This window comes from Neophocaena asiaeorientalis, unplaced genomic scaffold (assembly GCF_003031525.2).
Source record: "Neophocaena asiaeorientalis asiaeorientalis breed wild unplaced genomic scaffold, Neophocaena_asiaeorientalis_V1.1 scaffold65, whole genome shotgun sequence".
Classification (NCBI taxonomy): domain Eukaryota; kingdom Metazoa; phylum Chordata; class Mammalia; order Artiodactyla; family Phocoenidae; genus Neophocaena; species Neophocaena asiaeorientalis.
Window position 1 is genome coordinate 16,069,103 of NW_020173215.1, and position 27,177 is coordinate 16,096,279.

General features: G+C 46.3%; 1 protein-coding gene across 11 annotated transcripts in view; it reads left to right on the forward strand.

The window, feature by feature from the left end:
* Window positions 1–27,177, forward strand: part of TBC1D14 (TBC1 domain family member 14) — a 102,958-nt gene that overhangs the window by 46,015 nt on the left and 29,766 nt on the right. For 10 of the 11 annotated variants that reach the window (XR_003003313.1, XM_024745199.1, XM_024745194.1 and 7 more), the window contains 3 exons: window positions 22,456–22,574; window positions 24,333–24,415; window positions 25,701–25,818. Coding sequence is in view for 10 of the 11 variants with exons in the window: in XM_024745199.1 (XP_024600967.1) it covers window positions 22,456–22,574; window positions 24,333–24,415; window positions 25,701–25,818 (320 nt within the window). In the remaining variant the exon portion in view is untranslated. Of the gene's footprint in view, window positions 1–15,932; window positions 16,158–22,455; window positions 22,575–24,332; window positions 24,416–25,700; window positions 25,819–27,177 lie in introns of those variants that run through there. The other variant, XM_024745202.1, reaches the window with a different exon arrangement.

Here is a 27,177-nt window from a genome sequence, read left to right on the forward strand (position 1 = left end):
GTTTTTTTTCAATAAGAGTTGCAAATGTGTTTACTATCTAATTTTTATTAATTGTGTTTGATGTTAAAGAATTCTCCCTCTCTGATCCCAGGGGTTTCTTGGGAAGGACTTAATCCTTCCAGTGCTTCCTTGGACCAGGAAACCTAGGGCCACTGTTACCCAGGCTGCAGTATGACCTCTTCCCCTCGCGGGCCGACGCTGCCCACATGTCTTGGGGGGAGAAGATGGGGTTCAGGGCCAGGCCAGGCGTGTGGAATCTCACCACCACTGGGCTACTTCACTCCCCATGGAGGGAGTGATGCTAGCTGCTGGAGGCATGCGCTCATCTTTACAGGGAGCGGGGCTCAAGCACAGACTCAGCCAGGCCGGGGTTGTCAGCGGCCTCGGCAGCCCTGATTGTTACCACTTGCATCTTCTGCTTGGCCCTGAGTCCCAGCCATCCTAACAGTGCGATGCTTGCCCGGTGCTGTGACACTGCCCCGCAGCAGCCTTACCCCCCAACCTCAGTTTTGTATTCACGGACAGTTGTTCAACAAACACTTCTAAGTGCCAGCACTGGAGTTAAGAGATGGCACTGCACCCAGGCTCCAGAGCACCCCTCTGGTGAGGGAGTGATTCCAGTGTGGGGAGCAGCACAGGTGCGTGGGCAGGGAGGCCGGGCCTGATGGGCGACGCGGCACGGAAGTCTGAGTTTAACGGTGTGACAGAGAATTACTAGTAATGGGGATCGTGTACTGAGTGATTACTACGTCCTGGCAATAAATGAGCCAGCACGTGGGTTTCTAGTTCATTTAAAACGCGCAACAACCTTATGAAGAAGGCACTGTTACTGTCTTCATTTTACCAAAGAAGCCCTGAGACCAGGCTGAGTGACTTGTGCGGCTAGTAAGCGGCGGAGCTGGAGCTCAGCGCCAGGCATTTGGGCTCCAGGACCCTCGCAGCTGCTGTGCCCCTGCAGGAAGGGAGGGGCAGGTGCTGGGCGGCTCGTGCAGCGTGAACCCAGGGAGCAGTGAGAGGGGCTGTCCATGGGGCCTGTGGGGTGGGATGTGATGCATGCAGAACCTGTCTCTAACCTGGAGGCTCTGGGGAGCCCCTGAAGGGTTTTACTCATGTAGGGAGTGAGGAGGTCCCCCTGGTGAGATTGTGGCTCTTGGACTAGTCCAGGTGGGAAACAGTGGGGTCTGGCTCAGTGCAGTGGTGGCAGTGGGGCTGCAGAGTATTGCGGCCCTCTGAGTATAAACATGTGAGGTCCAGGGCTGCAGTGTGTGAGCACGTGCTGGGGCTCTGGCTTGGACAGCAAGCTGGCTTTGCACATATTTCATTTTTTATGCCTCGTCAAATTAAAGGTGTTTTGAATGTTGTGTAGTGTTCCTTATAGCAGTTGTCTGGACCTAGGAAACTCACAAAGTAAATCAGTGTTGGAATTCATTTTTATAGACTGTTAGAGTTTGAATTTGAATCACTAATTGTGTAGGCTTGTTAAAATAGCATACAATTAAAATATGATGTGTTTGTATGCAGAGCTAAGCTATGCATTTCTTAGGAAACTCAGTAGCTAAGCTGTTATAGAATTCTTAAAGAAATCTACGGTTCTCAAAAAAGTAACCATTATGCTAAATAGAATTTCCCATGGCTCTTAATGTCACTTGCATCATGTTTGAATTTCTTTGTTATCTGTGTCGTACCGTTTTTTTTAAGGTGAACATGGATTATGTTCTTGGACTTAAAGGATTTTTGTGAACTGAAGTGACTAGGTCAGCTAATTATGTAGTAACACAGTACTGCAAAGAAGAGGGCCATCTGGCTCTAACCATCAATAATAAAGGATGTAATCGTACCTGCATGCGTCATACAATCCTGCCTCTGTCCTGTTTGCTCATGCTTTGTGTCTCTGGCCCTCTCATTTGTCACCCTGTCCCCTCCTCCCCCGAGCTGGCAAGGCCTGAGAGGGATCCAGAGCCGGGGACCTGCCCCTGGGAGGAACTCCTGGGCACCAGGCTCGAGCTGGCTGCTGTCACAGGTGTCGGCTCACACGGCCTCCCCTCCCCACTTTAGAGAGCCCATCACTGGGGTCCGAGTGTCCAGACTTGTGATCCCAAATGGTGACAATAACTCTAGCTAGAACTAAAGCATAATTGAGATATTTAGCAAACTCTAATTCCTTTTCCCTTTCTCTTTGGAAGTTTTTTATACTTGAGAGAGGTAGCATCACGTAGTGATTTAAAAGCATGGACTCTGGAGTCAGACGTATTGCGTTTGGATCCCAGCTCTGCTACACTTCGGCTGTGTGACTTTGGGCAGGTTCCTTAACCCTTCTGAGCCTCATTTTCCTGCTCTTTAACGTTAGGAGAATAACAGTACCTACCTCCGAGGTGGTGAGGATTAAATGAGTGACTACACATCATGTGCTGCCAGCAGTTATGAATGTCCCAAGTGCTAGAAAGTGTCTGCTGGTATCATTGTTCGTTTCCTGTGACTGAGAAATGGACCACAGTGTGAGGGGGTGAGCCTGTGCCCTCCATAGATCCCTTAGTTTGCTTGTTCAGCAAACCTTGCGCCATTTTGGGGCCAGGTCTTGTACTGGGCACTGGAGACACAAAAGCGGATGGGTGGACATGTCTCAAGGAGCCCGTGGTGAGCCGAGGGTTCAGGTACGAACACCAGCCAAGATCTTTGGACTTGAAGGCTCGGGTTTGATTTCCGGCGTCCCCTCTTCTTGTCCGCATGACCTTGGGCCAGTGACTTCTCTGGTTCCTCATCTGCAGAATGGGCCTGTTAATTTATAAATTAACAGATAATGTATGTGAAGTATTTTTGCCCAATGTTTAGCACAGTGTGTGGCCCAGAGTTAGTACTCGGGTGTGGCGGTCATGACTTTCTGTTAATAAATTGGTCCATTAAGTGGACTGGGTGCTGTATGTGGTTTGCCCAGGATGCTCTGGGGCACAGCTGACTTCACTGTAACTGGGCCACATTCTCTTGGTTTGGGCCTTCTTTTTTGGTTGCCATTTTTAAGGAAATGATGCAATGTTATTGATACTTTCAGTTAACTTTTCAAATTTCATAAAAATTTTGAAATGCAAGTAATTTTCTGTCAGCTTGCATTATGATTTTTCCTAGGGGAAGCAAAAATGACCAAGCATAACTATGAGAATCACACTAAACCAGTGGTTCTCAAATTGTGGTCCCCAAGCTCACATCATCACCACCTGGGCATTTGTTAGAAACACAAGTTCTCAGGCCTCTCGCCCCAGACACACTGAAACAAACTCTGGGGCTGGGGCACAACAAGTTGTGTCTTAACAATGCTCCAGGCATTTGTTCTAACGCACACCAAAATTTAAGAACCACTGCCGTGTGAGAAGGAAATGCTGGCTATTAGGAGGAAAATAGCCGTCTTTGCCCACAGCGGGTTAAATAAAGGGCCCAGGTATGCCGTGTACACTTTCGGCCATTGCTGGTGGACTGGCGAAGCTCTTGAGAATAAAGCCGGGGAGAAGGTATTTGAAGATAGCTGCCTTCCGGTCTCCTGTCGTTGCGTGTGTATGGACCAGGGCTCTGGCCAGATTGGCGCGGGTGGCGATGCTGTCTCAGAAGTACAGTCCTTTGTTTTGTGAATGAAGAGGAACCTTCTTTCTTGGATTCCATGGTCCTTTCACGTGTTCCACAAATTTGAGACACTGTGTGGATCAATCCTGGTTATTATAATGAAGGGCAAAGACTTATTCGGGCCCTGCCTTCACTGGAACTTACCAGGGGTCGGGGAAAGAAAGATTTGAACAAATAACTCTACAGATAATTGTAGCTGTGATAAATGTTGCGAAGGAAAAGTAGAGTGCAGCCGTCCTGAGACGCTCCTGTACCACTGAGCACGTTTCTCTGAGACTGGTTTTCAGGTGACCCCCAGGTGCTAGGTCCAGTGGTTATTTCCCTCAGCCCGTGTCCACTTCTCTGCTGCTTGGGAGGCTTTCTAACTGTGGCTTCCAGGTCACCACACTCTTCCTCCTTTTTAAGTTTCCTTTGCTGGGTGCCCTCAGCTTTCCAGCCCTCTGAACATTAGGGTGCCTCTCGAGCGCTTCTTCATCTGTGGGCGCCTCTGGGAGATCTCCGCTGGACTCAGGCTGTAAATGTCATGCCTACGCCGACCACCAGCCAGGCCTTCACCCCTGAACTCCAGACGTAGGCAGCCAGCTGCCTACTGGACAGCTCCACCTGGACGTCTGATAGACATTTCGTGGCTAACAAGCACCGAGCTAAACACTGATTTTCTTTCTTTCTTTTCCTTTAAAAATTTATTTATTTATTTTTGGCTGCGTTGGGTCTTCGGTGCTGCGCACGGGCTTTCTCTGGTTGCGGTGAGCGGGGGCTACTCTTCGTTGTGGTGCGCGGGCTTCTCATTGCGGTGGCTTCTCCTGTTGCAGGGCACGGGCTCTAGGCACGAGGGCTTCAGCAGTTGCAGCACGCGGGCTCAGTAGTTGTGGCTCGCGGGCTGTAGAGCGCAGACTCGGTAGTTGTGGTGCACGGGCTTAGCTGCCCCGCGGCATGTGGGATCTTCCCTGACCAGGGCTCGAACCTGTGTCCCCTGCATTGGCAGGCGGATTCTTAACCACTGCGCCCCCAGGGAAGTCCCGACTCTGATTTTCTTTTTCCACTCTGTCAGACCTGCTCCCTTTGCAGCTTTCCCCATGTTAGTGAATGGCAGCCTCAGCCTTCTTTTTCAGGCCTGAAACTTCAGAATTGCTCTTGACTTCTCTTTCTCATACCTCGCTTCCAGTCTGACAGGTGTTTTGTTTTTGTTCAGGCTCTGTGGGTGAATCTGATGTGCCGTAAGGTTTGAGAAGTAGTGACTTGCTGGGAAATTTTGAGCCTCTGCTCCAGTGAGTTCGTGTGGATGAAATCTTCTTAAAGAGGTGCTCCTGGTGTAGCCTTGGCAGGAGGTGGTTGTGGCTTTGTGGTCCGTTATTGGGAAGTGGGGAAGGGGTTCCTTTAGATAAATTAGTAATACTTCTCGGTTATATTCACGTGTAAAAGATGTATAAGATATTAACAAATTAAGAAAAAGGAAGCTGACTGTGATTTTCCCATCAGAAACCATGGAGGCCAGCAGGAAGTGATTTCAGTATTTTTAAAGTGCTGAAAGAAAAGAACTATCAACCCCAAATTCTGTATCCAGCAAAAATGCCCTTCAGGAATGAAATAAAGATCTTTTGAGATAAAGGAAAACTGAGAGAATTTGTTGCCAGCAGATCTAAAAAAAATTACTAAAGGAAGTTTTCCAGACAGTAGGGACATTATACGAGAAGGAAACTTGAAACATTAGGAAGGAAGAGGAACAGAAATGGTAAATGTCCACGTGAATACAGTAGACCATTGTTCTCTTAATGAGTTCTTTTAAATATGTTTGGTTTCAGCAAAAAGTATAATGTTGTATGGGGTTTTCAGCACATGTGGATGTAATACGTATTAGAAATAAAACACGAAGGTGGAGGGGATATGATGGAAAAGTTTCTACATTCCACTTGAAGTGCTAAAATATTGATACTAATTAGATTGTGAAAAATATACATTGTAAATCTCAGATCAACCACTAAACTACACATAGAGAGAGTGAAAAACACAGTACGTTAAAATAGAATTCTCAAAAGTTCCAAGAACTGAAATCAAGATAGGAAAGAGGAAATAGAAGAAGGAAAAATAGAAAACAAATAAGATGGTAGGCCCAAATTGAAAGATACTAATAATTTACCTTAATGTAAATTGTGTGAGCATACCAGTTGTGTGTCTGAATGCTCAGTCCTGACAGATTGCTGTCTAAAAGAAATTCACTTCGGGCTTCCCTGGTGGCACAGTGGTTGAGAGTCCGCCTGCCGATGCAGGGGACGCGGGTTCGTGCCCCGGTCCGGGAAGATCCCACATGCCGCGGCGCGCCTGGGCCCTGAGCCATGGCCGCTGAGCCTGCACATCCGGAGCCTGTGCTCCACAACGGGAGAGGCCACAACAGTGAGAGGCCTGTGTACCGCAAAAAAAAAAAAAAAGAAAAAGAAAAGAAATTCCCTTCAAATATAAAGTAGGCGGTTGAAATTAAAGGATGGAAAAAGATAACACCACCATGAAAACATTAGCCAAAATGAAGATTAGTATCAGAAAAAGTAGACTTCAGAGCAAAGAAAATTACCAGGGATAAGGTAAGGTAATTACCAGTGAAGACATAATGCTATTAAATGAGTGTGTACCTAATAAAAGACCTGCAAAAATACATGGTACAAAACCCAACAGATCTGAAACAGGTAGACAAATCCATAGTTACAACTGAAGTGTCAGCACCCCCTTTGTAATTGATAGAACTATTGACAGAATTAGACAGGACATAGAAGAACCTACCGTCAGCGAGCCAGGCTACGGACATTTAGAGAACGCTCCACCCTCCAACAAGAGCACAACACACATTCTTTTCAAGCACACGTGGATGGCCACCAAGATAGACCGTAACCTGCATTATAAAAGAAACTGAATCGGAAAGGATTAAAATTACACAAAATACGTTCTCTAACCACAATGAAATTACACTAAAACAGTGATAGAAGGATAACAAGAACATCTCCCCAAACTTGGAAATTAAACAAGCAACATGCTTCTGAATATGTTTTGGAACAATAACGATGTCACAAGGAAAGTGAGAAAATATTTTGAACTGAACAGAAACACAGTCTATCAAAATTTGTGGGGTGCAGTGCTTAGAAGGAAATTTATAGCATTAAACCAGTCAGATTAGAAAAGAAAAAAGTTCTCCAATCTAATTTTCTACCTTAAGGAACTGTAAAAGGAGCAAATAAACCCAAAGCAAGCACAAGGAAGAAAATAATACACATAAGAACAGAAATCACTGAAATTGAAAGCAGAAAAATTAATAGTCAGTGAAACCAAAAGCTGGTTCTTGGAAATTATCAACAAAATCAAATGCTAACAAAACTGACAAAAAGAGAGGAAATCCAAATTATCAGTAAGAAGAATGAAAAAAGGAGATACTACTATAGACCCTGAAGAAATTAAAAGGATAGTAAGAGAATGTTATGAATAACTCTTATGTACGTAAGTTTGATAACTTAGATGAAATGGTCCATTTCCTTGAAAATCACAAATCACCAAAACTCACCCAGGATGCAATATATAACCCAAGTTGTCCTGTAATTATTAATGAAATGGAAATTTTAGTTAAAAGCCTCCCGCAAAAGAAATCTCCAAGCCCAGAGGGGGTTTCATTGATGAGTTCTCCTGCATATTTGAAGAAAAATAACACCGATTTTCGAAGAGGAAGGACTGACTCATAATATGAAGCCAGTATTACCCTGATAGCAAAACCAGACAAGGACAGTACAAAAGAAGCACATCGGAGGCCAGTATCCCTTATGAAGACACACGGAGTCCTCAACACGTTATCAGCAAATTGAATTCAGCAATACATTTAAATGTGGCATTTATCCAGGAGTGCAAAGCTGGTTTATTATTTGAAAATCAATCAGTGTAATCCACTGTTTTAACAATCTTGGGCAGGTCTCACGGGTATTCTCTGACTGTAGGAATCCAGTCTCAAAAGGTTACGTATGTGCTGTATGATTTCATTTGTATGATATGCTTGAAGAGATAAAGCTGCAGTGCCAGGAGTGGGTACTAAGGGAGAGAGCACGGACAAGGTTTTGGGGAGGATGGAACTGTCCTGTATCTTGACTGTGATGTCTATAAGACAGCGTGTTTTAATAGTCACAGAACTTACACACCAAAAAGCTAACTACATGTTAATTTAAAGAATAAAACTAACATGAATGAATGAATCAATCAAGCAGTTAGGGTACTTTTGACCCAGCATTTCCACTTCTAGGAATTTATCTTACAGATGAGTTACTGCGTAGGTAAACTGATGGTTTTATAAGGGTATTGATTGCAAAAGATTGGAAGATCACAAAAAAGATTGATTAGAAAAGACCAGAAGCCATCTCAATGCCTGGTAGTAGGGAATTGGTTAAATTCCTAAATGCAATACACTGCATACCGTAAAAAAGCAAGCTGAATAACCATCAGTGTGCTCTGTATGCATGAGATACATGCATACGCTCGTAAGCGCGGATACTGTATCAGGAAGGCCCCTTAGGAAACTGATAATAATAGCATTGCTTTGGAGAGGCGAATGAACTGGGGGAGGAGGGAGACCTACTTTCACTGTTGACCCTTTTATACCTCGTGGATTTTATTTTGTGTGCATGTCTACTCTAAAAACAGTTTTTAAAAAGTATGCAGAATGGCAGACGACAAAGTGTTAAGGAATTTGGGCAAAGGACCACAAGACGAAACAAGAGCCTAATGGATACCCCAAACTACAGCTCACAAATTCCCATGTAGCTCGTAGAGGCACACTACAGATTTGACACTGAGCTTCCTAGCAGTAGGGCAAAGAGGGCAACTTTACCCAGTGAGTGGTGATCCAGAGTAGAAAGCTCAGCCTGTTCTGGAAAGTTTGGCTTGTCCAGGTGGTAGGTGGCACGCGTGTACAGGACCAGGACCTTTCGGGTGAGGGTGAGTCTATCAGGAAATCGCCTCATAAAATGTCTAATTGCTATTAATTTTGGATTTTAGAGAGGCAGCAAGTTAATTACATATCAAATTTCTACATGATGCCTTTCTGGAAGAGAAAAGGGAGAGAGAAGAAAGGGAAATGGCAGCGTGGTCATTTAATTTGAACTTTGGTTTTATTCTATGGGTAGATTGTCTCCGACTGTTGTCGTGGCAACAGTTACTTGATCTGAGGAGTTATAACTCTCTTACCTCAGATGCCTTAATAATATAAACTGAAATTCTAGTGCATAGCGCTTCTTAAGGTTTTGCTTGTTTTTCCTAATGTGGACACTTCCCCGTCAGTCTGAGAGGGCAGCATTCAGAGCACACTTTCAGTCTTACCGCAGTGGCTCCCAGGAAGAGACAGGAGTTCAGAGAACAGGAAATGGACAGATCTTTACTGGGACCACTAACAGTGCTGGGGTCAGAGGGGTCTCAGGCTTGGGAAGGCAGGGGGCCTGGGAAGGACTCTAACTTTGGGATCACAGAGCCCCTTGTCTGTGTCCTGATTCTGTCACTCATAGTCAGCTGTGTGACTTTAGGCCGCCGACTTGACTTTGCCTGTCTGACCTTTGGTCTCCTCCTCTGCAAAGATAGTGCCCATCTTGCCTGTGCTCATGAAGGTTCAGTAGGATGAAGTGTGGGTGTTCCTGGAGCAGTGGTTGGTGTCCAGTGGGAGCTCGGTAAAGGTCAGTGGTTTCTCTCGTTCTGGTCTTACATCATGGCTACATCTTTACTCCTCTGAGTGGATAAAAACAAAAACTTTGCTGTTGCTCAGGCATGTTCAGTGTGTTTGGGAACTCGCAGTTGCCAAAATCAGTCTTGGATTCCATCTGAAATGGCTTAAAAATTGTTTTTTTTTTTTCAAATTATAAAAAATAGTTCATGAAAAAATACCTGTAAAATACCCAAAGGATGGAGGTGGGCAGAATCAAACGGGAAAGCCCTCTTCACCTGAGACTCCACAGCCCCTTCCTGGTTGTAGTCTCTGGCCGTTTAGTGCCCACCCGCCCAGGCCTTTCTCTGAGCCAGATTACGTTTGTGTACGTTTCACTCACATGCATACGTTTGTGAGAGAGTTGCGCAGCTTCTCTCTGGTGTGTACACGATCGGTTCTCAGGAGACCTGCCCAGCACTGACCTTGAAGGTGCTGTGGCCGGGGCTATTCGGAAGCGACCGTCCGTGTTCTGAATCCACTTTCTGACCGACTCTGGGCTCAGGCGATAGTGTCTGCAGTTGGGTGGCCTGTTGCATAAGCTGAACCAGAAAAGCACGTTTCCTGGAAGTAGCTGAATCGAGGCAGCTTCCTAGGAAGGCCTGGGGAGGTGGCCCTTGGGAGCTTTCAGATGCTTTTGCCCTTCCCCGAGCAATTTTAATGTGTTGATATGAAAATACTGACAGCCAAAGAAAACTGCTTTTTTTCACATTGATCTAATTCCCGATGGAAGGTTGAGATTTTAAAGTATTAGATAATCTCTAAACACTGTTGGATCAGCAGGGGAGACGCTTCTTGGGTCTTTTCCAGGCCCGGCTGGCTTGTCTTGGGCTGTGGTGCGTGGTGCAGGGCCCGGAGCACAGCTGGCCTTCCTGAGGAGGCGTCATCGGCAAGCGCCTGCGTAGACTTGGAGAAACCTCAGATTTGAGAAGAGCAAGGCTGTTAACCTTGCTTTCCTTCGAGTTAAGTTTCCCCTGAACTCCCCTTTAAGTTGCTTGTCTAAGTTGGACTCAGAATATTACTTAACATCTTGTCAGCGTGTGGAAGCACTTTGGGTGGAGTCTTCTCTTTGGTGCTGGAAACTCCGTGATATCCCTAATTAATAGGCAAGTGGTGCATTTGTTCCTTGATCTTATGCCTGTGTCTGGTAGTTAACAAGGCCTTAGGGCCACAAAGGGAACACTATTTTGGGATCCTAGTTCAGAGGCAGTGCATCAGGGGAGTTGATAGGAAGAGGCCCTGGAGCCAGACTGCCTGGGTTTAAATACCACCCTGCATCTGACCAGCTGTTTACTTAACTGGGGAAGTTACTCAGAGCCTTAGTTGCTGCATCTAGGGAGAAGAGGGGGGTAGGGGGGATGATGGTGATAGTACCTATATTCGTTTCCTGTTGCTCCTGTAATAAATTACCACCAACTTGGTGGCTTAAAACAATTCAGATTTATTCTCCTATAGTTTGGGGGTCAGAAGTATGAAATGAGTCTTCCAGATTAAAATCAAAGTGTTGGGCAGGGCTGGGCTTTTTAGGAGCTCCAGGAGAGAATCTGTTCTTTCCTTTCCAGATTCTATAAGCTGCTGGCGTTCCTTGGCTTGTGGCCAAGGAATTTCTGTTCCCATCAACACACTGCCTTCCCCTTCTGTAGTCACATCTCCCTCTGCTTCCATCTTTTTTTTTTTTAAATAAATTTGTTTATTTATTTTTGGCTCTGCTGGGTCATTGTTGCTGCTCATGGGCTTCCTTGAGTTGCGGCGAGCGGGGGCTGCTCTTCGTTGCGGCGCACAGGCTTCTCGTCATGGTGGCTTCTCTTGTTGCGGAGCACGGGCTCTAGGTGCGTGGGCTTCAGTAGTTGCGGCTCGCGGGCTCTAGAGCACAGGCTCAGTAGTTGTGGTGCACGGGCTTAGTTGCTCCGCGGCATGTGGGATCTTCCCGGATCAGGGCTCGAACCCGTGTCCCCTGCATTGGCAGGCGGATTCTTAACCACTGCTCCACCAGGGAAGTCCCTGCTTCCATCTTTTAAGGACACTTGTGGTTATTTTGGGCTCACCCAGATAATCGACGATAATCTCCCCATCTCAAGGTCCATAACGTTAATCCCATCTGCAAAGTCCCTTGTGCCATGTAAGGTAACAGTCACAGGTCCCAGGGATTAAGACATGGGCACGTTTGGGGGCCGTCACTCAGCCTAGCACAGTACATACCTCATGGGATTGTTAGGGTTGAATGAGACTCATCGGGTCCTAGCTCAGATGCTCCCTCCTAGGTGGTATCTTCTAAGAAGTTTTCCCTGACCACCCTGTCTGAAGAACCACCCACTGTCGCCCCATCCGTTGTCACTGTGTCACAGAACTCTCAGGTATTTTCTGCACAGCCCATGAAACCTAGTACCAGACCTTGTTTGGTTCTCACTTTATCTCCAGGGCCCAGAATAGTAAGTACCTAGCTTTAGTGAATGGTTAATACAGGTTTGTTAAGTGGATGAAAGTCAAAATTTCAAAACATTCCACTTTGTAGACTTTCTTCTTATCTCTATGACAACAGAGACATTTCCCCATATCATTAAATATTCTTCCATGATCTCGTTTTTACTAAGTAATGGCCTTTGTGTAGCTGTATCATGGTTCACTTAACCAGTCTCCCAGGTTGAAGTCGTTCCTTCAGTGACCTTTTTTTTTTTTAATAGATTTATTTTATTTATGTATTTATTTGGCTGTGTTGGGTCTTCATTTCTGTGCGAGGGCTTTCTCTAGTTGCGGCGAGCGGGGTCCACTCTTCATCGCGGTGCGCGGGCCTCTCACTGTCGCGGCCTCTCTTGTTGTAGAGCACAGGCTCCAGATGCGCAGGCTCAGTAGTTGTGGCTTACGGGCCCAGTTGCTCCACGGCATGTGGGATCTTCCCAGACCAGGGCTCGAACCCGTGTCCCCTGCATTGGCAGGCAGATTCTCAACCACTGCGCCACCAGGGAAGCCCTTCAGTGACCTCTTGATCCTGTGAAACCTGGTGGTCTAGCAAGGTTGGGTTTGTCAGCTTGTCTCTTAGGATGCTGCATCAAACAAATCACCCAGTCTTACCTCCTTGATCTCAAAGGATAGAGACAACAATGTTGTAGGTTAATCAAATAAGCAAGTAAATCCAGTGTGCTGGTGGAGATACAGGAAGCAGGGGGATGAGTGCTGGTTAACTGAAAAACTTCAGGAGGAAGAATTCTTTTCAGGTGGATTAAGATAGAAGTCACATCTAATGCCAGATTGAGATAGAGAAAAAGCCTCTGTTAACGTCTTATTTTTGCTTTAAGTTTCAAAATTTAGTAAAAGTCAACCTGTCATCACATGGTATAATAGTTAAACCTTTATGAATGGTACCCAGTTCCAAAATATGGGATGGAAACTGTTGTTAAAGTAACCTGCAGGTTACAGCTTGTCAGAGGAGATAAGCTGTGTGCTTTGGAAGCACATCTTAATGTGTATTTAACACATGCTTAATGCGTCTGTCTCATATTTACTTTTAGTGAGCCTGTGGGCCCCGGTTGGCTGATGTCTACAGTATGCATAGCACTACGTGTTGGTAAGAGGCGTGGAGGGGCTGAGAACCCACGCCTCGCTGTGAGAAGGACGCCAGCTCTCTTCCAGTTGCAGGAATTATTTCTGGAAAGTCACCAGTAACTCCTCAGGCCGGGTCAGCTGCCTCCTGGGGCTCCTGGAGCCCTCAGATTTCTCTCAGTCATAGGACCGAGCACCCGTATAGTGTGGTAATTGTCTGTTTGCTGGTCTGTGAGGGACTTGAGGGCAGGGACCTTGTTCATCTTTATTCTTAAGGCCAAGCACCATAAGTGCTTATTGGACGGGTGCAATGAAGGATGGAACAGTGATGCTGAGCGTCTCCTCTGTGCCGTGTACTTTGTTAGCAATCAGCGCGGAGAAGACTACAGTAAGGCCCCGCCCTCAGAGGTTTCACAGTCTCTTGAGGGAAATAAATATTAATCAGAGAGTCATGTAATTACAAGTTGTGATTAAGTGCTATGAGAAAACAGAACCTGATGCTAGGAGAGAGAGGAACCAGGGCCTTGCTGTAGTTTACATGGTAGGGCAGGAAGTGTTTCTGTGGGGATGTGTATTTAAGATGAGATCTAAAGGATTGGTCATCAGCCTTCTTACTGGTTTATTCCCCTTGTGAAGAAAAATTTCAAACCTGGAGAAGGGTTCAAGGAATAATTTAATGATGAACAGCCATATATGCTCCACTTAGATTGAACAGTTGTTGACATTTTTCCATATTCACTTATTGTGCCTCTTTCTAGTTTTAAAAAATGGAATCATTTGAAAGTAAGCTGCAGATATCATGACATCTTATCCATAAATACATCAGCATTCATTCAGCTCTCTACACAACCATGAAGGTGTTATCAGGCTTAAGAAAATTATCAGTTAATTTCCATAACAGCATCTTACCATGACCATGTTCAGACCATGTTCAGACCATGTTCGTGACCAGATCATGTTCTGCTTTCTCTAGTTACACCAAACTGTTCTTTATGAACCAGCCTCCAATCAGGTTTGTGTGTTGCCTTTAGTTATTTGTCACTTTATTCTCTTAATAGAAAACAGTTACTCTACCATTCTTTCATGACATTTACCTTTTTTTTTTTTTTGAATGATCATGTTAGTTAAAGGTTCATTTAACACATTGAGGAGAAGCATTAAATCAGTTAAATGAACCAGTAAGATGGTAAAGTTGATTCCAAAGGCATTTGAGGAACTAGGTATTTATAGACATAAAATCAAAAAAGTTAGAATAAGGTTGCTACATTAGATTTAAGAAAACATCATCTTCAGAGTTATCTATTCTATTGGACATAAATCCACAAGTTAATATGTCACTTCACAGTGTCTGGGCTCTAATAGAGTAGTAAGTAGCACAGGCACATTCTCCTAGAGAATTAAATAAACCTCAGGCAGGCATATTAAAAACGCACAGGTATAAATGGAAAAGGCACCTCTCCTCCATGCTTTTGTCTTATTTCCAAATTTTGAATAATTTTTTATAACAAGGCTTTCCCTAATCATTCCAGCCAGAATCAGCCTCTCCAGTTTTATCCTATTACTTTTAAAAAATGGCTTTATTGTGGTATAATTTTTATACCATAGAATTCACTCATTGTACATGTTCATGACTTTTAATAAACTTATGCCGCTATGCAACTGTCACAGCAATCCGGTTTTAGAATATTTTCACCCCTCGACAAAGTCCCCTCACGCCTGTTTGCAGTGGATCTCCGCTTCCGCCTCCAGCTCCAAGCAAACGTCAATTTGCTTTCTCTCTAGAGAAAGAAATTTCATATAAATGGATTCATGCACATTACCTTTTGTCTGGCATCTTTTCACTAAGCACAATGTCCCTGAGGCTCACCCGTGTGGTGTCCATGTGGTAGCATGTATCAGTGCCCTTTTCATTGTTGCGTCAGTGCTGTTTATCCATTCCTCACTTAATGGGTTTTTGGAATTTTTTTTTGGTGTTGGGTTCTTATGAATAATGCTGCTGTGAACATTTGCAGGCAAGTCTTTTTGTGGATGTATTTTTTATTTCTCTTGGGTAGGTTCCTAGGAGTGTGGTAGGTGTATATTGAACTACGTAAGAAACTGTCAGATTGTTTTCAAAAATGGCTGCAACTACTAGTGACTTATGAAAATTCCAGATTCTCCACATTCTCGCCATCACTTGTCATTGTCTGTCTTCTCGATTATAGCTTGATGGACATTGTAGGCTCCTTCTGAGTGAAGAAGTTTCTGGTGGCAACTTGGTAATGCTATCATCCAGAAAATCAGCTGTGGAAAGCGTGGTACCATGGTCTGAGGACTTGTGAGTTCTCTTCCGGAAGGAGAGTCTGTGTTGTCTCAAGCCCAGTTTGTTCAGCACTTGGACATTGGACCCATGGGCTGACCAGAAATAATTTTGACCTTATGCAGATTTTAAAGACTTAAAACATTGAGGTATGCGCTCCAAACAGTGGAATGCTGCCATCCGAAGTGTACTCTTAAGTTAGTTTTGTTGAATGTTTATCAAGATACTTCTGGCACCCCCTGGGGATATGTTCTGCCCCTTCCCAGTCAGCCCCTGAGAAGCAGTCACTAGGCGGATTTCCATCATTAGGTGTTTCTGTGTGCACCCTGACGCTTTGATTGAACTGATCTTACTGTGGAAAACATTTGACCCGCAGTAGCGTATAAAGAAGAGAATAAAATGGCTCATAATCACTCCACTACCCAGAGGTTACTAGTGTTACTATTTTTATGTAGTGCCTTCCGGTAATGTACTTGTGTCATTTTTTTAGAAAATCTCACAAAGCAGAGCTTTGGCGTACGTTGTTTGGCGTGTCACCGCTTCCTTTTTGGAGTGTACGTTTTCCAGCGTGATATTTGTGTGCTGAGGACGCAGCCTAACTCGCTTAGCGCGAGCATTTAGGCCCGGTTTGTATCGCGGGCGGACATCCCGCGTCTGGACTCCCCGCCTGCGTGGGCACGTCCGGTGTCTGGAGGGCGCCGCGCGACCTTCCCTACCTGGGCGGCCAGAGGAGGAACCCCTTGGGACTTCGGGGGCCCGGGTCCTCCCCCAGCCCCGCCCGGCGCCCAGGGTCCTGGCGAGCCAGGCCTGACGCGCCGAAACCGAGCCGCGGATCGGCTGCGCGGCATCTGCGCGCGATTGAGCGGCCTGCCGCCCCCGCCCGGCCGCCGGAGCCGCCGCCCGAGGTCCCGCCGCGGAGCCCCGCTTGCTCGCTCGTTCGTCCGCTCACTCGGGCATGGAGCCGCCGGCCGCGCGCCTCTGAGCCCCGCGGCGTTCATGGTGAGTGGGGCCGGGGCCCCGCCCGCGCCCCTCCGGGGGTCTGCCTGCCCGTCACCGGCCGGAGGCCCCAGCGTGGGTGCGCCCGTGTGCGTGTGTGTGTGTGTTACACGCATCTGTTCCAACGAGCTGAAGCTTGCATGTGGCTGCGGTGATGCGCCTTCCTCCCCCTGCCATTCTTTGTCTGTGATTCCATGTAATTTCCTCACAGGGTTGAGTTTTAATGGGTACAGTGGGGGACTGTAGGAGAGAGAGCCAGCGCGTCCTAATTCTTACCACCCAGAGGGGGATCGCACCCTGTGTTCAGACTGAGGTCAGTCCAGGCCAGGCACCCCTCTTAGAGGCCTGAATGGCATTCATTGCTCATGATCCTGGGGGCAAGAAGCCTTTGTACGGAGCTCAGGCTGTACCCCGTTTGCTCAGGGTCCGAGTAAGGTGGTCAGATCGTAGCAGTAACCAAGCTTGTTAAAACCCACAGTTCAGTTTTAACACATTTCATTCACCAGTCCACAGGTGAACTTATGTGTTCTACATGTTTTGTAAGTAACATGACAATTAGAAAGGCCCGCTGAGAGTTGCTGTCCCAAATGCCAACATTTCTGGTAACCTAGAGGATGCTTTCTGGGAAAAAGACTGTGGGTGAGGAGAGAAAAGAGTTGAAGTCTGAGGAGCCCTTCAGAGGATTCCGGAGGGTCCCTCTTACTGTGAGGTCAGCCTCATTGGTCACCAGTACTGTCGTTTTGGAAGTCCCAGCATTTGTAAGACCTGTTCAGGCCACTCTTAACCACCAAAAATGGCAAAATACAACAGATCTTGTCCCAGATTGTGAGACAACACCCCTCTCCCCCCAAAAGTTGCTTGTTATAAATGGCAAAGTGTGACGCCAGCTGAAGTGTTCTGGGCTCTTTACTTTCATCTACTCTTCACAACCTTATTAAGCACCGCTCTTAGCGGGAAGTGTTGTGAAAAGTAATTTTGCGGCAAAATAATGACAGTAATACTCCCTGTCATTTTGAGGCACCTGCTATGGCCATGTGTCTTTCGTTAATTCATTCTCATTTAGGTGGGGAAGCAGGCTTGGAGGGGTGAAGGAACATGCCCAAGGTCACGCTGCCGTTGGTGATGATCTGGAGGTGATGGTTCAGACCCAGGCCTGCCGCCAACTCACAGTGCTTCCCCCGCAGGTCCTCAGCCGGTGCCCACAGGGTTGCCGTACTCTCTGTCCCTCACGCTGGTTTCACGTCAGTCTGTTAATAGGTGCCACGTGGTCACCTGCTATGCTTTATTCCAGACGTACCTCTAAAACCCCCTGGTTATTTTAAAAGGCTAATCTTTTTTTTTTTTTTTTTTTTTTTTTTGGGGTTTCTGGGGCCTCTCACTGTTGTGGCCTCTCCCGTTGCGGAGCACAGGCTCCGGACGCGTAGGCTCAGCGGCCATGGCTCACGGGCCCAGCCGCTCCGCGGCATGTGGGATTCTCCTGGACCGGGGCACGAACCCGTGTCCCCTGCATCGGCAGGCGGACTCTCAACCACTGCGCCACCAGGGAAGCCCTAAAAGGCTAATCTTGATGCTGTAACCAGTTGAATCCAAGGCTTACGCACAGGTTTTAACTGATGAGCCTCTCTCCTTGTAGCTAACATAGATTTCCAGGAAGCCAGGGGGCTTCTGTTACCACGTTTGGGCGTAATTGGCTGTCTTTTACAGCCCTCTTCCAGTTCTGTGAGTAGCAGTGACACCCCTCTTGTCATCCTACCAGGAGCGCTTTGTTTTCACCGTTTGAGGATCTTGATCTTCTCCTCTTACACAAATGTCTGTCGAGGTAGACATTTTTTTCTTTTCTTCTTCAGCTGGCCGGTTACAACTTTATTTAGGGGTCTAATGCCCCATCCTTATCTCCAGCACTGTTCAGATCATGCACATGATGTAGGCCTTGCCATTGGATGTATCTAATGGGCTCATCACACCTCACACTGTTTACTTTCTGGCTCTACCCCAGTCTAGCTCTTCCTTTCTCTCTCTCGCTTGGTCTTGGCTTGTCCCGTCAGCCCTGGGAAGCTTGTTGTTGAGACCATGAAGTCTAGAACAGAACTATGACTCGGCATCATTCCCCACGTAAAGCGTTCATGCTCACTCACAGAGAAGCCTGTTCGCCGTCATCTCCTGGCTGCTGCTTGTGCTGTCGGGATGCCCCTCCTTCACGGCTTCCAGCCCAGCTCTCCCGTGTCCTTTGTCCATTGAGATGGCACCCTTTATGAGCTGTTTTCTTTGATTCTCTCCAGCCATACGTGTCCTTAGGGCTCCCACATTTTTTATCGTCTGCTCTGGTTTCATAGCCTCTGCTGGCATCGTACTGCCCCTGCTAGAGTGAGTGAGCCCTTCAAGGTGGGGTCTGCAGGTCTGCTAAAGTGCCAGGCCCCTTCACAAATGAGCTCCTGGCCCCTGTGTGGAGTTGAGGCTCTGCTCAGCTGCCCTGGTGTACTGCTTTTTTCCTGAAGCTTTGCTGCATTATCAGACCACAGCCGCACTTAGCCCCCAGTTGGGTGCAGTAGGCTTTGTTTGCTGCTGCCTCTCTGGTGTTGGTCTTACCTTCCCAGCAGGATACAAGGCACACCACTCTGGGCAGGGACTGTGACCTCTTCTAAATTAGTGACTTGTAAACTTTTTATTCTGACACAACACCCCACCCCCATCCCCAGGTTAGAAAATTTAGGTTGAGACTCATTTCTCTCAAGAAGGCATAGCTATAAGTAGGTATAGAACTGAAACAAACTGTCCTTACTATGTGCACTCTGTATTTTTGTGTTGTTTGATTTAAAAAAAATACTGTCGTGACCAGTAAAACTGATTTGCCACTAGAATTTGCAGAACCCTATTCTAAATTGCCTCTAGGGTTATGCAGCGTGTTGGAATCTGTAGTGGTTCCTTGAATGGATGGTTTATTCTGCTTAGCCTGCAGGACTTCTGATGAGCACAGCAATGAATGGTATTGTTACTTGGTTTAAACCAAGAGACTTCAGCTTGATCCCATAAGGGCCCCAAGAGGAGAAGAAACTTTGGAAGGATGAGTTGCACCGGGGCTGGGCCGACCCCACCATTTGCCTGGCACACAGAAAGGGCTCATACTTCATGGGCAGCCGTTGAATGTTTGTCTCGTGATCTCATCATCACAGGAGTCTTCACAGTTGCTACCGTTTTATAGCCGAGAGAGAAGCAAGATGATTTGCTCCAGATCAGAGCCAGGACTTAGATTTAGAACTCAGTCTTTTCGCTTCCAAAGCCCTAGCTCTTGCCGTATCACATGCTGACCTCGGTGTTGATAACTCACAGCTGAAAGTTGTCTGCCCTGAGAGTGAATCGTCCCCTTTCTTGTTCCTGAAGTTGCTTTGTCTGGCTTGGAAGATGAGCTTACTGTCGACCCCTCTAGGTAGCAGTGTGAGAACTACATTTGGAGTAGGATCTGTTAACAATTTCCAGAGCCATTCGTATTCTGAAATGCCATTTAGAATTTTGAAAAGGCTTTCCCTGGGATTTCAAGTATGGACAGGCCAGGCCTCCTTTTTTTTAAATCATGCAGGGCTCTATGTGGTTAAATCATAAGTATTTGCCTTGCATCTGCACTTAATTCACTATTACAGGTTTGTGTCATAGTTGAAAGCTTCATTTAGACTGAATATAAATGATTAAACTGGATCATGCATTCTAGCGAGTGGCAGTCTGCGGTGAGCAGTGCAGGGGCAGAGCCAGGGTGCTTGCCTCTGGTCCAGCTCCTCCAGCCCCAGCCCGGCCTCCACCTTATGGCAGCTCCTCTCTCGGGGTTGTGGGGAGCTAGTGTGAAGGGCAAGTTGAGCCAATTCCGTGTGTGTAAAGTGCTTGGCCCGTTGTGACTGTGCTGCTTGTTACCGTTTGTGATGGAGCCTCCGAGCTCTAACTGAAGAGACTGATTTTTTTAAAATCACAAATCAAGGCATTTAATTAACTTTACAACGCGTCTTCGTATCTGTGCTCTTTGCAGACCTTGCAGGGCTCCTTGATTGTTGTTTGGCCATAGAGCATTTTTTCTGCCTTATACAGTTTCAAGCCCGAGGAGAAAAAGGGTCACGGCAGACAGCAGCCAGGGCCAGCCTTTACGGAGCGCTTCCTCTGCACCGAGAGGCTTGTGCTGACTGCTTCACAAGCCTCTGCCACTCCTTAGACAGCCCTCTCTGCTAGGTGCTGTTTCCCTTTCTGCAGATGTGGAAATGAGGTGCAGGGATTCTAAGCTGTGCTTTGCCGGGGGTCACAGCTAGTTCCTGGTGGATCTGAATGTGCTCCCAGGCCCGTCTGGCCCCGAAGACCACACTTAACTCGAGTAGGACCTGGCCTTTTCCCTCCAGAACTGCACACCTGTTTGTTGAGTATATCCACAGGAGAGGTTGGGCCTGCGCAGAGTGGCGGAGTGGGGAGTCCTGCAGGCCCAGCTCCTTGCTGGCTGTGGACTTGGGGGCAAGTCACTTCACTCTGAACCTCAGTGGCCCTACCTGTCAAATGCGGTGACACTTGCCATAGAGATCGTTATGGAGATAAAGTTAAACTATGTGTAAAGCACACAAAGCAAGCGGAGGTGGGCATCCGCATGCTGGGGCATCTGACTTCGGGGCTCAGCATCTTTGGCCTTGGCATATAGCTCACTAGACCAGCATCAGCAAGTAAGTAGCACCTTACAGGGCGTTCGCTAACAATTCTTGTTAATATGCAGCGTGCCTCAGGATCTTTCTCAGCACACAACTCTTGGTAGATTTCCTGTAAAATACAAGATTTTACGTTGGGTACATATGTAGAATCTGATGGCTACACATGATACTTCGGACGGCTGTTCAGTAGCGTGTGAAGTTGCAGCTGAGCGCTTGGCCCGTGGAGGTGCTCAGATGTTTGAATGGACGACAGAGTGAGTCCATTTTCTCCGCTTTGGGTGAGTGGAGGTCGTTTTAGATTTTAATGGAACCATTTTACACCAGGGTAAACAATGTTAAGACACCTACTAACCTTGTACATCCAGAGGTACAGAAACTGCCCCACCCACCTGTTTCTTGGTGCACACGCTTCTCATAGCCTGTGGGTTTTGAGGAAAAAATTTTTTCTTTTAACTTTTTAGAAGCCTCTATAGGCTTTCCTGGCTGAGAGAATAATTGCTTGCCAAGTAATTTTACCAGTAACACCCCACTTGACAACTAGTGTTAATAAAGTTCATTTAGCAATTCATCACTTTCCACTCCTGATACTGCTTCTATTGTATCGGGAGTGGTTATTTAAATCTTAGTTTAAACTACTCGGTTGTTTGTCCTGTCTTCCCAGTTAGGTTGCCTTCCCTTAAGGGAGGGTCCTGAGAGCCTTGTCTATAATAGGCAACAAGAGAACACTGTTTTTTTATTTTTGCAGAGCGCTAAGGGTACACATGCACAGGCACGCATACACACACAGTTTCAGAAACTGGACTCTTTGGCACAGATTACTTGGCTCTCCTGAACTCTGCTGGTTGGGTGTTTGGAATGTGGGTCACCAGGTGTGACTGAGGTTTTGTGGTTGCAGCTCATAGGACGAATTAATGACCTGGAAGTGTGGAGGCCGCTCGTAGATTTCCAGGGCATGGCACAATTATTCGTGTAACAGCTTGCAGTGATGGCTTCACACAAAGATGTTAAAGAATTTCTTTCTTGAAGTTTCTGCTTTAAGAAAATGAAACAGCTTTAATCATCTTTAAGCAAAAGATTTTTAATTTTTAAGCCCATCCTCATTTCAGGCAAGGTTTGAAAGGCAAACAAAAATAGATAAAATGCTGTGGGGTAAAAGGAAATGCATTAGAAATTTAGGGTGGGAGTGGGAGATGAAGCCAGGGGTGGGGGTCAGATGAATGCTAGAATTGGCTATCACTCTGACCCTGAGCTTCCCTGTGACCACTGCAATAATCAGTTCAAATTTACGGTGTCCAGAAGACAGAATACACACCTCTTACCCAGAAGCAGCCTAGGAGACCCGAGTCGATGTTTGCGGGCCCTTAGCGGAGCAGCTGGGATGATGAGATCCTTAGTGACTTCCCGACCAGTATGGGAAGCGCACAGTCCCCGTAACGTGATGGCCTGAACTGCAGAGCTGAGCCCCTTTCATGGGCAGTTTTTCCTTCTAAAGAGCAAGAAATATTTTCAGTGCATCACCCTCAAAATCGACTTAGAGGACTTCGTAACAAAACACCTTGCTTACCTTGAAAAGGGCTTCGTAATATCAGAATTGGCCGGACCTGGAGTTATCCCTGGTTTCTTTGTCCTAGGAATATGAAGACAAGGCTGGACGACCTAGCAGGCCACCCTCTCCAAAGCAGAATGTGAGGAAGCATCTTGACTTTGAGCCTCTTTCCACCACCGCACTCATCCTGGAAGACAGACCAGCGTGAGTCTGAAGAAGAGTCTGTGGAGAGTTTGTTTTCAGGGATAAGTACATTTGCTAGTCACCTTTTCATTAGAAAAGGGGAAGAAAAATTAGCACGTCACTTACTAAAAATGCGGGGCCCCTCTTCATTCCCTCCACTAACGTGTATTCTATATGATAGCATGACTAATTTGGAAAACTTTCATTTAACGTAGAAGTTTTGATCAGGATTTTCCATTCAGGTGATTTTTTACTTTAATTTAGCATTTCCAAATGCTTAAATAGCTGTTATTAATTATAGTCTGGCCTGTAACAGTAAGAAGCACCAGGAAGTGTACTCTAAAGTGGGTGTTTTGGAGGCACCCTAGTGTTGTAGAACAATTCCTGGACTAGCCTACTGGTTCTTTGGGATCTGCAGAAAACAGGCTGGGTGATCCCAGCAAGTTCCCTTCCCTTCTGGGCCTCTGGTTTCCATCCATCTGATGAGGAGAGATGGGTTTTGATGACGGGCTTGTAGATCGTGTTTGGAGACCTTAATAAGGGAAAGGGATTGCTCCATTGTACCAGGCCATAGCTTATCTCTATTTAAGCGTCGAGTTTCCATAGAACACTGTATTTGAATAGAAAGATTCCATAGCTTTTTCTCACCGTTGTGGCCTCTCCCGTTGCGGAGCACAGGCTCCAGACGCGCAGGCTCAGCGGCCATGGCTCACGGGCCCAGCCGCTCCGCGGCACGTGGGATCTTCCCGGACCGGGGCACGAACCCGCGTCCCCTGCATCGGCAGGCGGACTCTCAACCACTGCGCCACCAGGGAATCCCGTCCACAGATTTTAAGAAAAAGAGAGATTGTAAAACATTCGGCTAGGATCCCTAAGGTCCCTGCCAACCCTGACATTTAAAATTGATGAAGTCTGCAGAAGAAATGTGTCTTCTGATGTTAATTTTCGGTCCTTGGAGATTGTGGATGTGTGGGTAGACGGGGAGAGAAACCCTGAAATGGAGGATTCAGAAGGTAGGTAGAGGTTATTGGTAGAAGCCGCCGTACTGTGAGGATCCGTCCTGTAATGCTGTCTAAAACATGAGCTGTGGGAAGCCGTGCCCTGTTCTCCTGCAGCAGAAACACTGTGATGCTCACAGACAGCCAGACACTGCCGCCCTCCCAGTTTTCAAGGACCGGCAAATTCACCAGCACGTTTCTGAAAGAGAACATGCGTTTTATTTTTTTAACCGGGATTCAGAGTTGTATACCATATTTAGTTGTTTAGAACTATTGTATGAATCTGTGTGTGTGTGTGTGTGTGTGTGTGTGTGTGTGTATAAATGAGATGAACCACATAGCTAGTATGAAACTTACTTAAAAAAACTGGCCAGGGACTGTATTCATACATAGATGTATCAATAATGTATACCATTAGGGTGCTCTACTTCAAGGGTAGCTGTTGACAATTATTGTATTCCTGCGGTGTGGTCAAATCCAAGTTTCTTTGGAGACTGGGGTGGAAAAAAAAAACACCCAAAGATTAAGTGTTTGTTTCTATTGGAGTTACGGTTAATTGCTATTTTCTTCTTTCTGCTAATCTTTAGACTTCAGGTTTTTAAAAATGAGCTTATTTTAATACTTTTGTAAAAAAATATTTTTAGTTCATGAAAGAGCTGCGTCTTTATCATCTAACAAATGTGGTTTTGGTCTTTGAGCTTTTCATTTGTTAGTAAATGATGCTTCAAGTTTCTCTTATTTAATATTTAAAATGGTGAAACATCATTTCTTTTCTATCAAGAAATCTCCCGGCGAAGCCAGCTGAAGAAGCTCAGAAACACAGGCAACAGTATGAAGAAATGGTGGTTCAGGCCAAAAAGCGAGGTAATGGAGCTCACATGTGTTTGGTTATGTAAGTCAGCACAAGATTTTGTGTCTTTATGGATATTTTCTCTTTACCTGATGGAGCTGTAGAACCTGAACTTTGGTGGATGCTTTATTTAATATTTTGAGATTTATAATTTTTCATCGAAAACGTTATGTTTCCACTAACTACTTATTCCTGGTTACTTCATTCAAGATAATAGCACTTTGAATTTACACAAGGAAAGAGACTGTGTAGGATAAAAGTACTAGGCTGGAGAAAGCTTTAGCCAGTGATGCTGGAGAGGCAGATCTCTTTCTGTCTGTGGGCTCAGTTTTCCTTATTTACAAGAAGATGTCATGGGATTTGATAAAGTGCCTTGTGACACCTAAAAACCCTATGATTCTTAGACGTTTAAAAAGTATGTATAGTAAAATGTGGTCTGTCTGTACGATGGAATATTGTTCAGCCTTAAAAAGGAATGAAATTCTGACACACGCTTAACGTGAAGCTTGAAGACATTATTCTAAGTGGTATAAGCCAGTCACAAAAGGACAAATGCTGTGTGCTTCCACTTATATGAGGTATCTAGAAGAGTCAGATTCATAGAGACTGAAAGTAGAGTGGAGGTTGCCGGGGGCTGGGGAGCAGGGCGGGGTGTGTGCGTCGGGGGGTGAGAAGTTAGTGTTTCGTGGGGAGAGAGTTCCAGTTCGGGAAGATGAAAAAGTTCTGGAGATGGACGGTGGTGATGGTTGCGTAACAATGTGAATGTACTTCACGCCACTGGGTGTACACTTAAAACGGTGAATTTCATGTTTTGTGTATTTTACCACAAAAAAGTACATATAAATGAAAATGCATGGTATTTCTCAGAGTTGCTGTTATACCCTAAGAGTTATTCTTAAGCTGTGAGAAGTGAAGTTGCAGGTTCCATTGGAAAGGGTGAGGCGAGCACAGAGAGGCTTCTGGTGTGTCTGTTCCTGTTCGGTCTTTTGACTGGGGCTGTAGTTTCATGGGTTTGTCTATTTTGTGATAATTTCATTAGGTTCTTATTTGTATACTTCTCTGTGTATATGTTATACTGTATTATGTTACAAAAAAGCTTACTAAAAGATGGATAACGCCTAAGCTTTCTAAACTCCGTAAGGTGTGAAATGAGTCTTGGAAGAGGTCAGGTCTCAGTGCTCTACTTCATTGCCCTCTTCCTGGTGTTTTTGCAGCCTGGCTCTTTGAGAAAAATCACCTAGCTTGAAATCAGTGGATATCAGTTAATAGATGTTTCCTTCTTTTAACTGTGGTTTCTAGAGCTGAAAGAAGCCCAGAGGAGAAAAAAGCAGCTGGAAGAAAGATGCAGATTAGAAGAAAGTATTGGAAATGCCGTCCTCACTTGGAATAATGAGATTTTGCCTAACTGGGAAACAATGTAAGCTCTCTAGACTCTACATTTCTTTGCAGAATTCATGGGAAGCAGCTGTATTAATTGTAGCTCCTCTCACAGCCCCTGATGAAATTATCTGATAAGTTTAAGTTGTACAGAGTCTCCTTCCCCTGCCTTGGTTCAGCCCTTGTCGTTTCTCACCTGGTACTGTGACAGCTCCCCTCCCACCCCTTCCACTTGTCTTCTGCTCAGCAGTCAGAGGGATCTTCTAAGGCACGAATCTGTGTCACTTCCATACTTTACATTTCAGTAACTTCCTATGACTCTCGGTGTAAAATTGGAATTGCTTGGCTTAGCCGACAGGACCCTTCGTGGGACAGCACGTCCCTTTCCCTGTAGCCTCACCTTTCATCTCTCCTTTGCTTGGACAGTGCCCTTTCCTTAGGGAGCCTCAGGGCCTTTGCATGTTCCATTCCCTCTGCATCGAGTGCTCTTGCCCTGTATCTCCTCATTCGGTTAACACTTTCTTCTTTAAAGCGCAGTCTTCCTTGGAGAAGCCTTTCCTGCCCTCGCCCTGGCTCCAGGTGCCTGTAGAGGATCCCGCTGGGTACACTGCATCTGTCTGCTCAAGTTTCTGTTGTCTTGTCTGAGGAGGAGCGCCGGGTGTGCTTTGGTGACAGCCCCCAGTAGCCGGTACACAGTAGTCTGGCACTGTTGTCTCCTTTGCGTCTGAGGGACAGCTGTAGGTCTTTCCTCCTGCGTGGTCAGAATGGTTAGGGACCGGTGTCTGGACAGCACTCTTGGAGCCATGCACAGAGGCTGGTGACTCCTTTTGGGCCTCCCCCTATCAGCAGGAACTGGGGGAGCTTGGACACCAGTTTCCTTTTTTTCTCTTCCAACCTGAACCGTGTGTCAGGTTGTTGGGGACTTGCTTCTGGCACTTACCTGGGTGTTACTCACTCCCACTGTGGAGGTGGGGTCCGGGGGGAGCAGAGATTGCCCTGTTGAGGCTCTGCACGGGGAACACAAGCTGTGCCCAGAGCCTGCTTTTATGGGCAGTGGGGCCCAGTAACAAGAGTTAAGGTCCTCAGAACCCTTGGACTGACTCCCTGTGTGGCTGCAGAGCCCTGGCCCACCCTCCATTGACTGATGCTTGATGTGGTCCAGACGCGTGCATTCGTACAGGAACTGCCACTTAATGACCACCAGCTGGGTGCCGGGCACCTTTCTGATTTGTCCCACTTAATCCTCACAGCAGCCCTTTGGGGTCAGGGGGAAGGTTCCATCATCTTGGTTTAGGGAGAATGATAGTGAGAGGAGAAGGAGTTTGCTCCGGGTTCCCCAGGTAAGGGCGTTATGGGGCTGCAGCCCCGGTTTCTGCAGCGTCAGGCCGTGCTCTCCCCT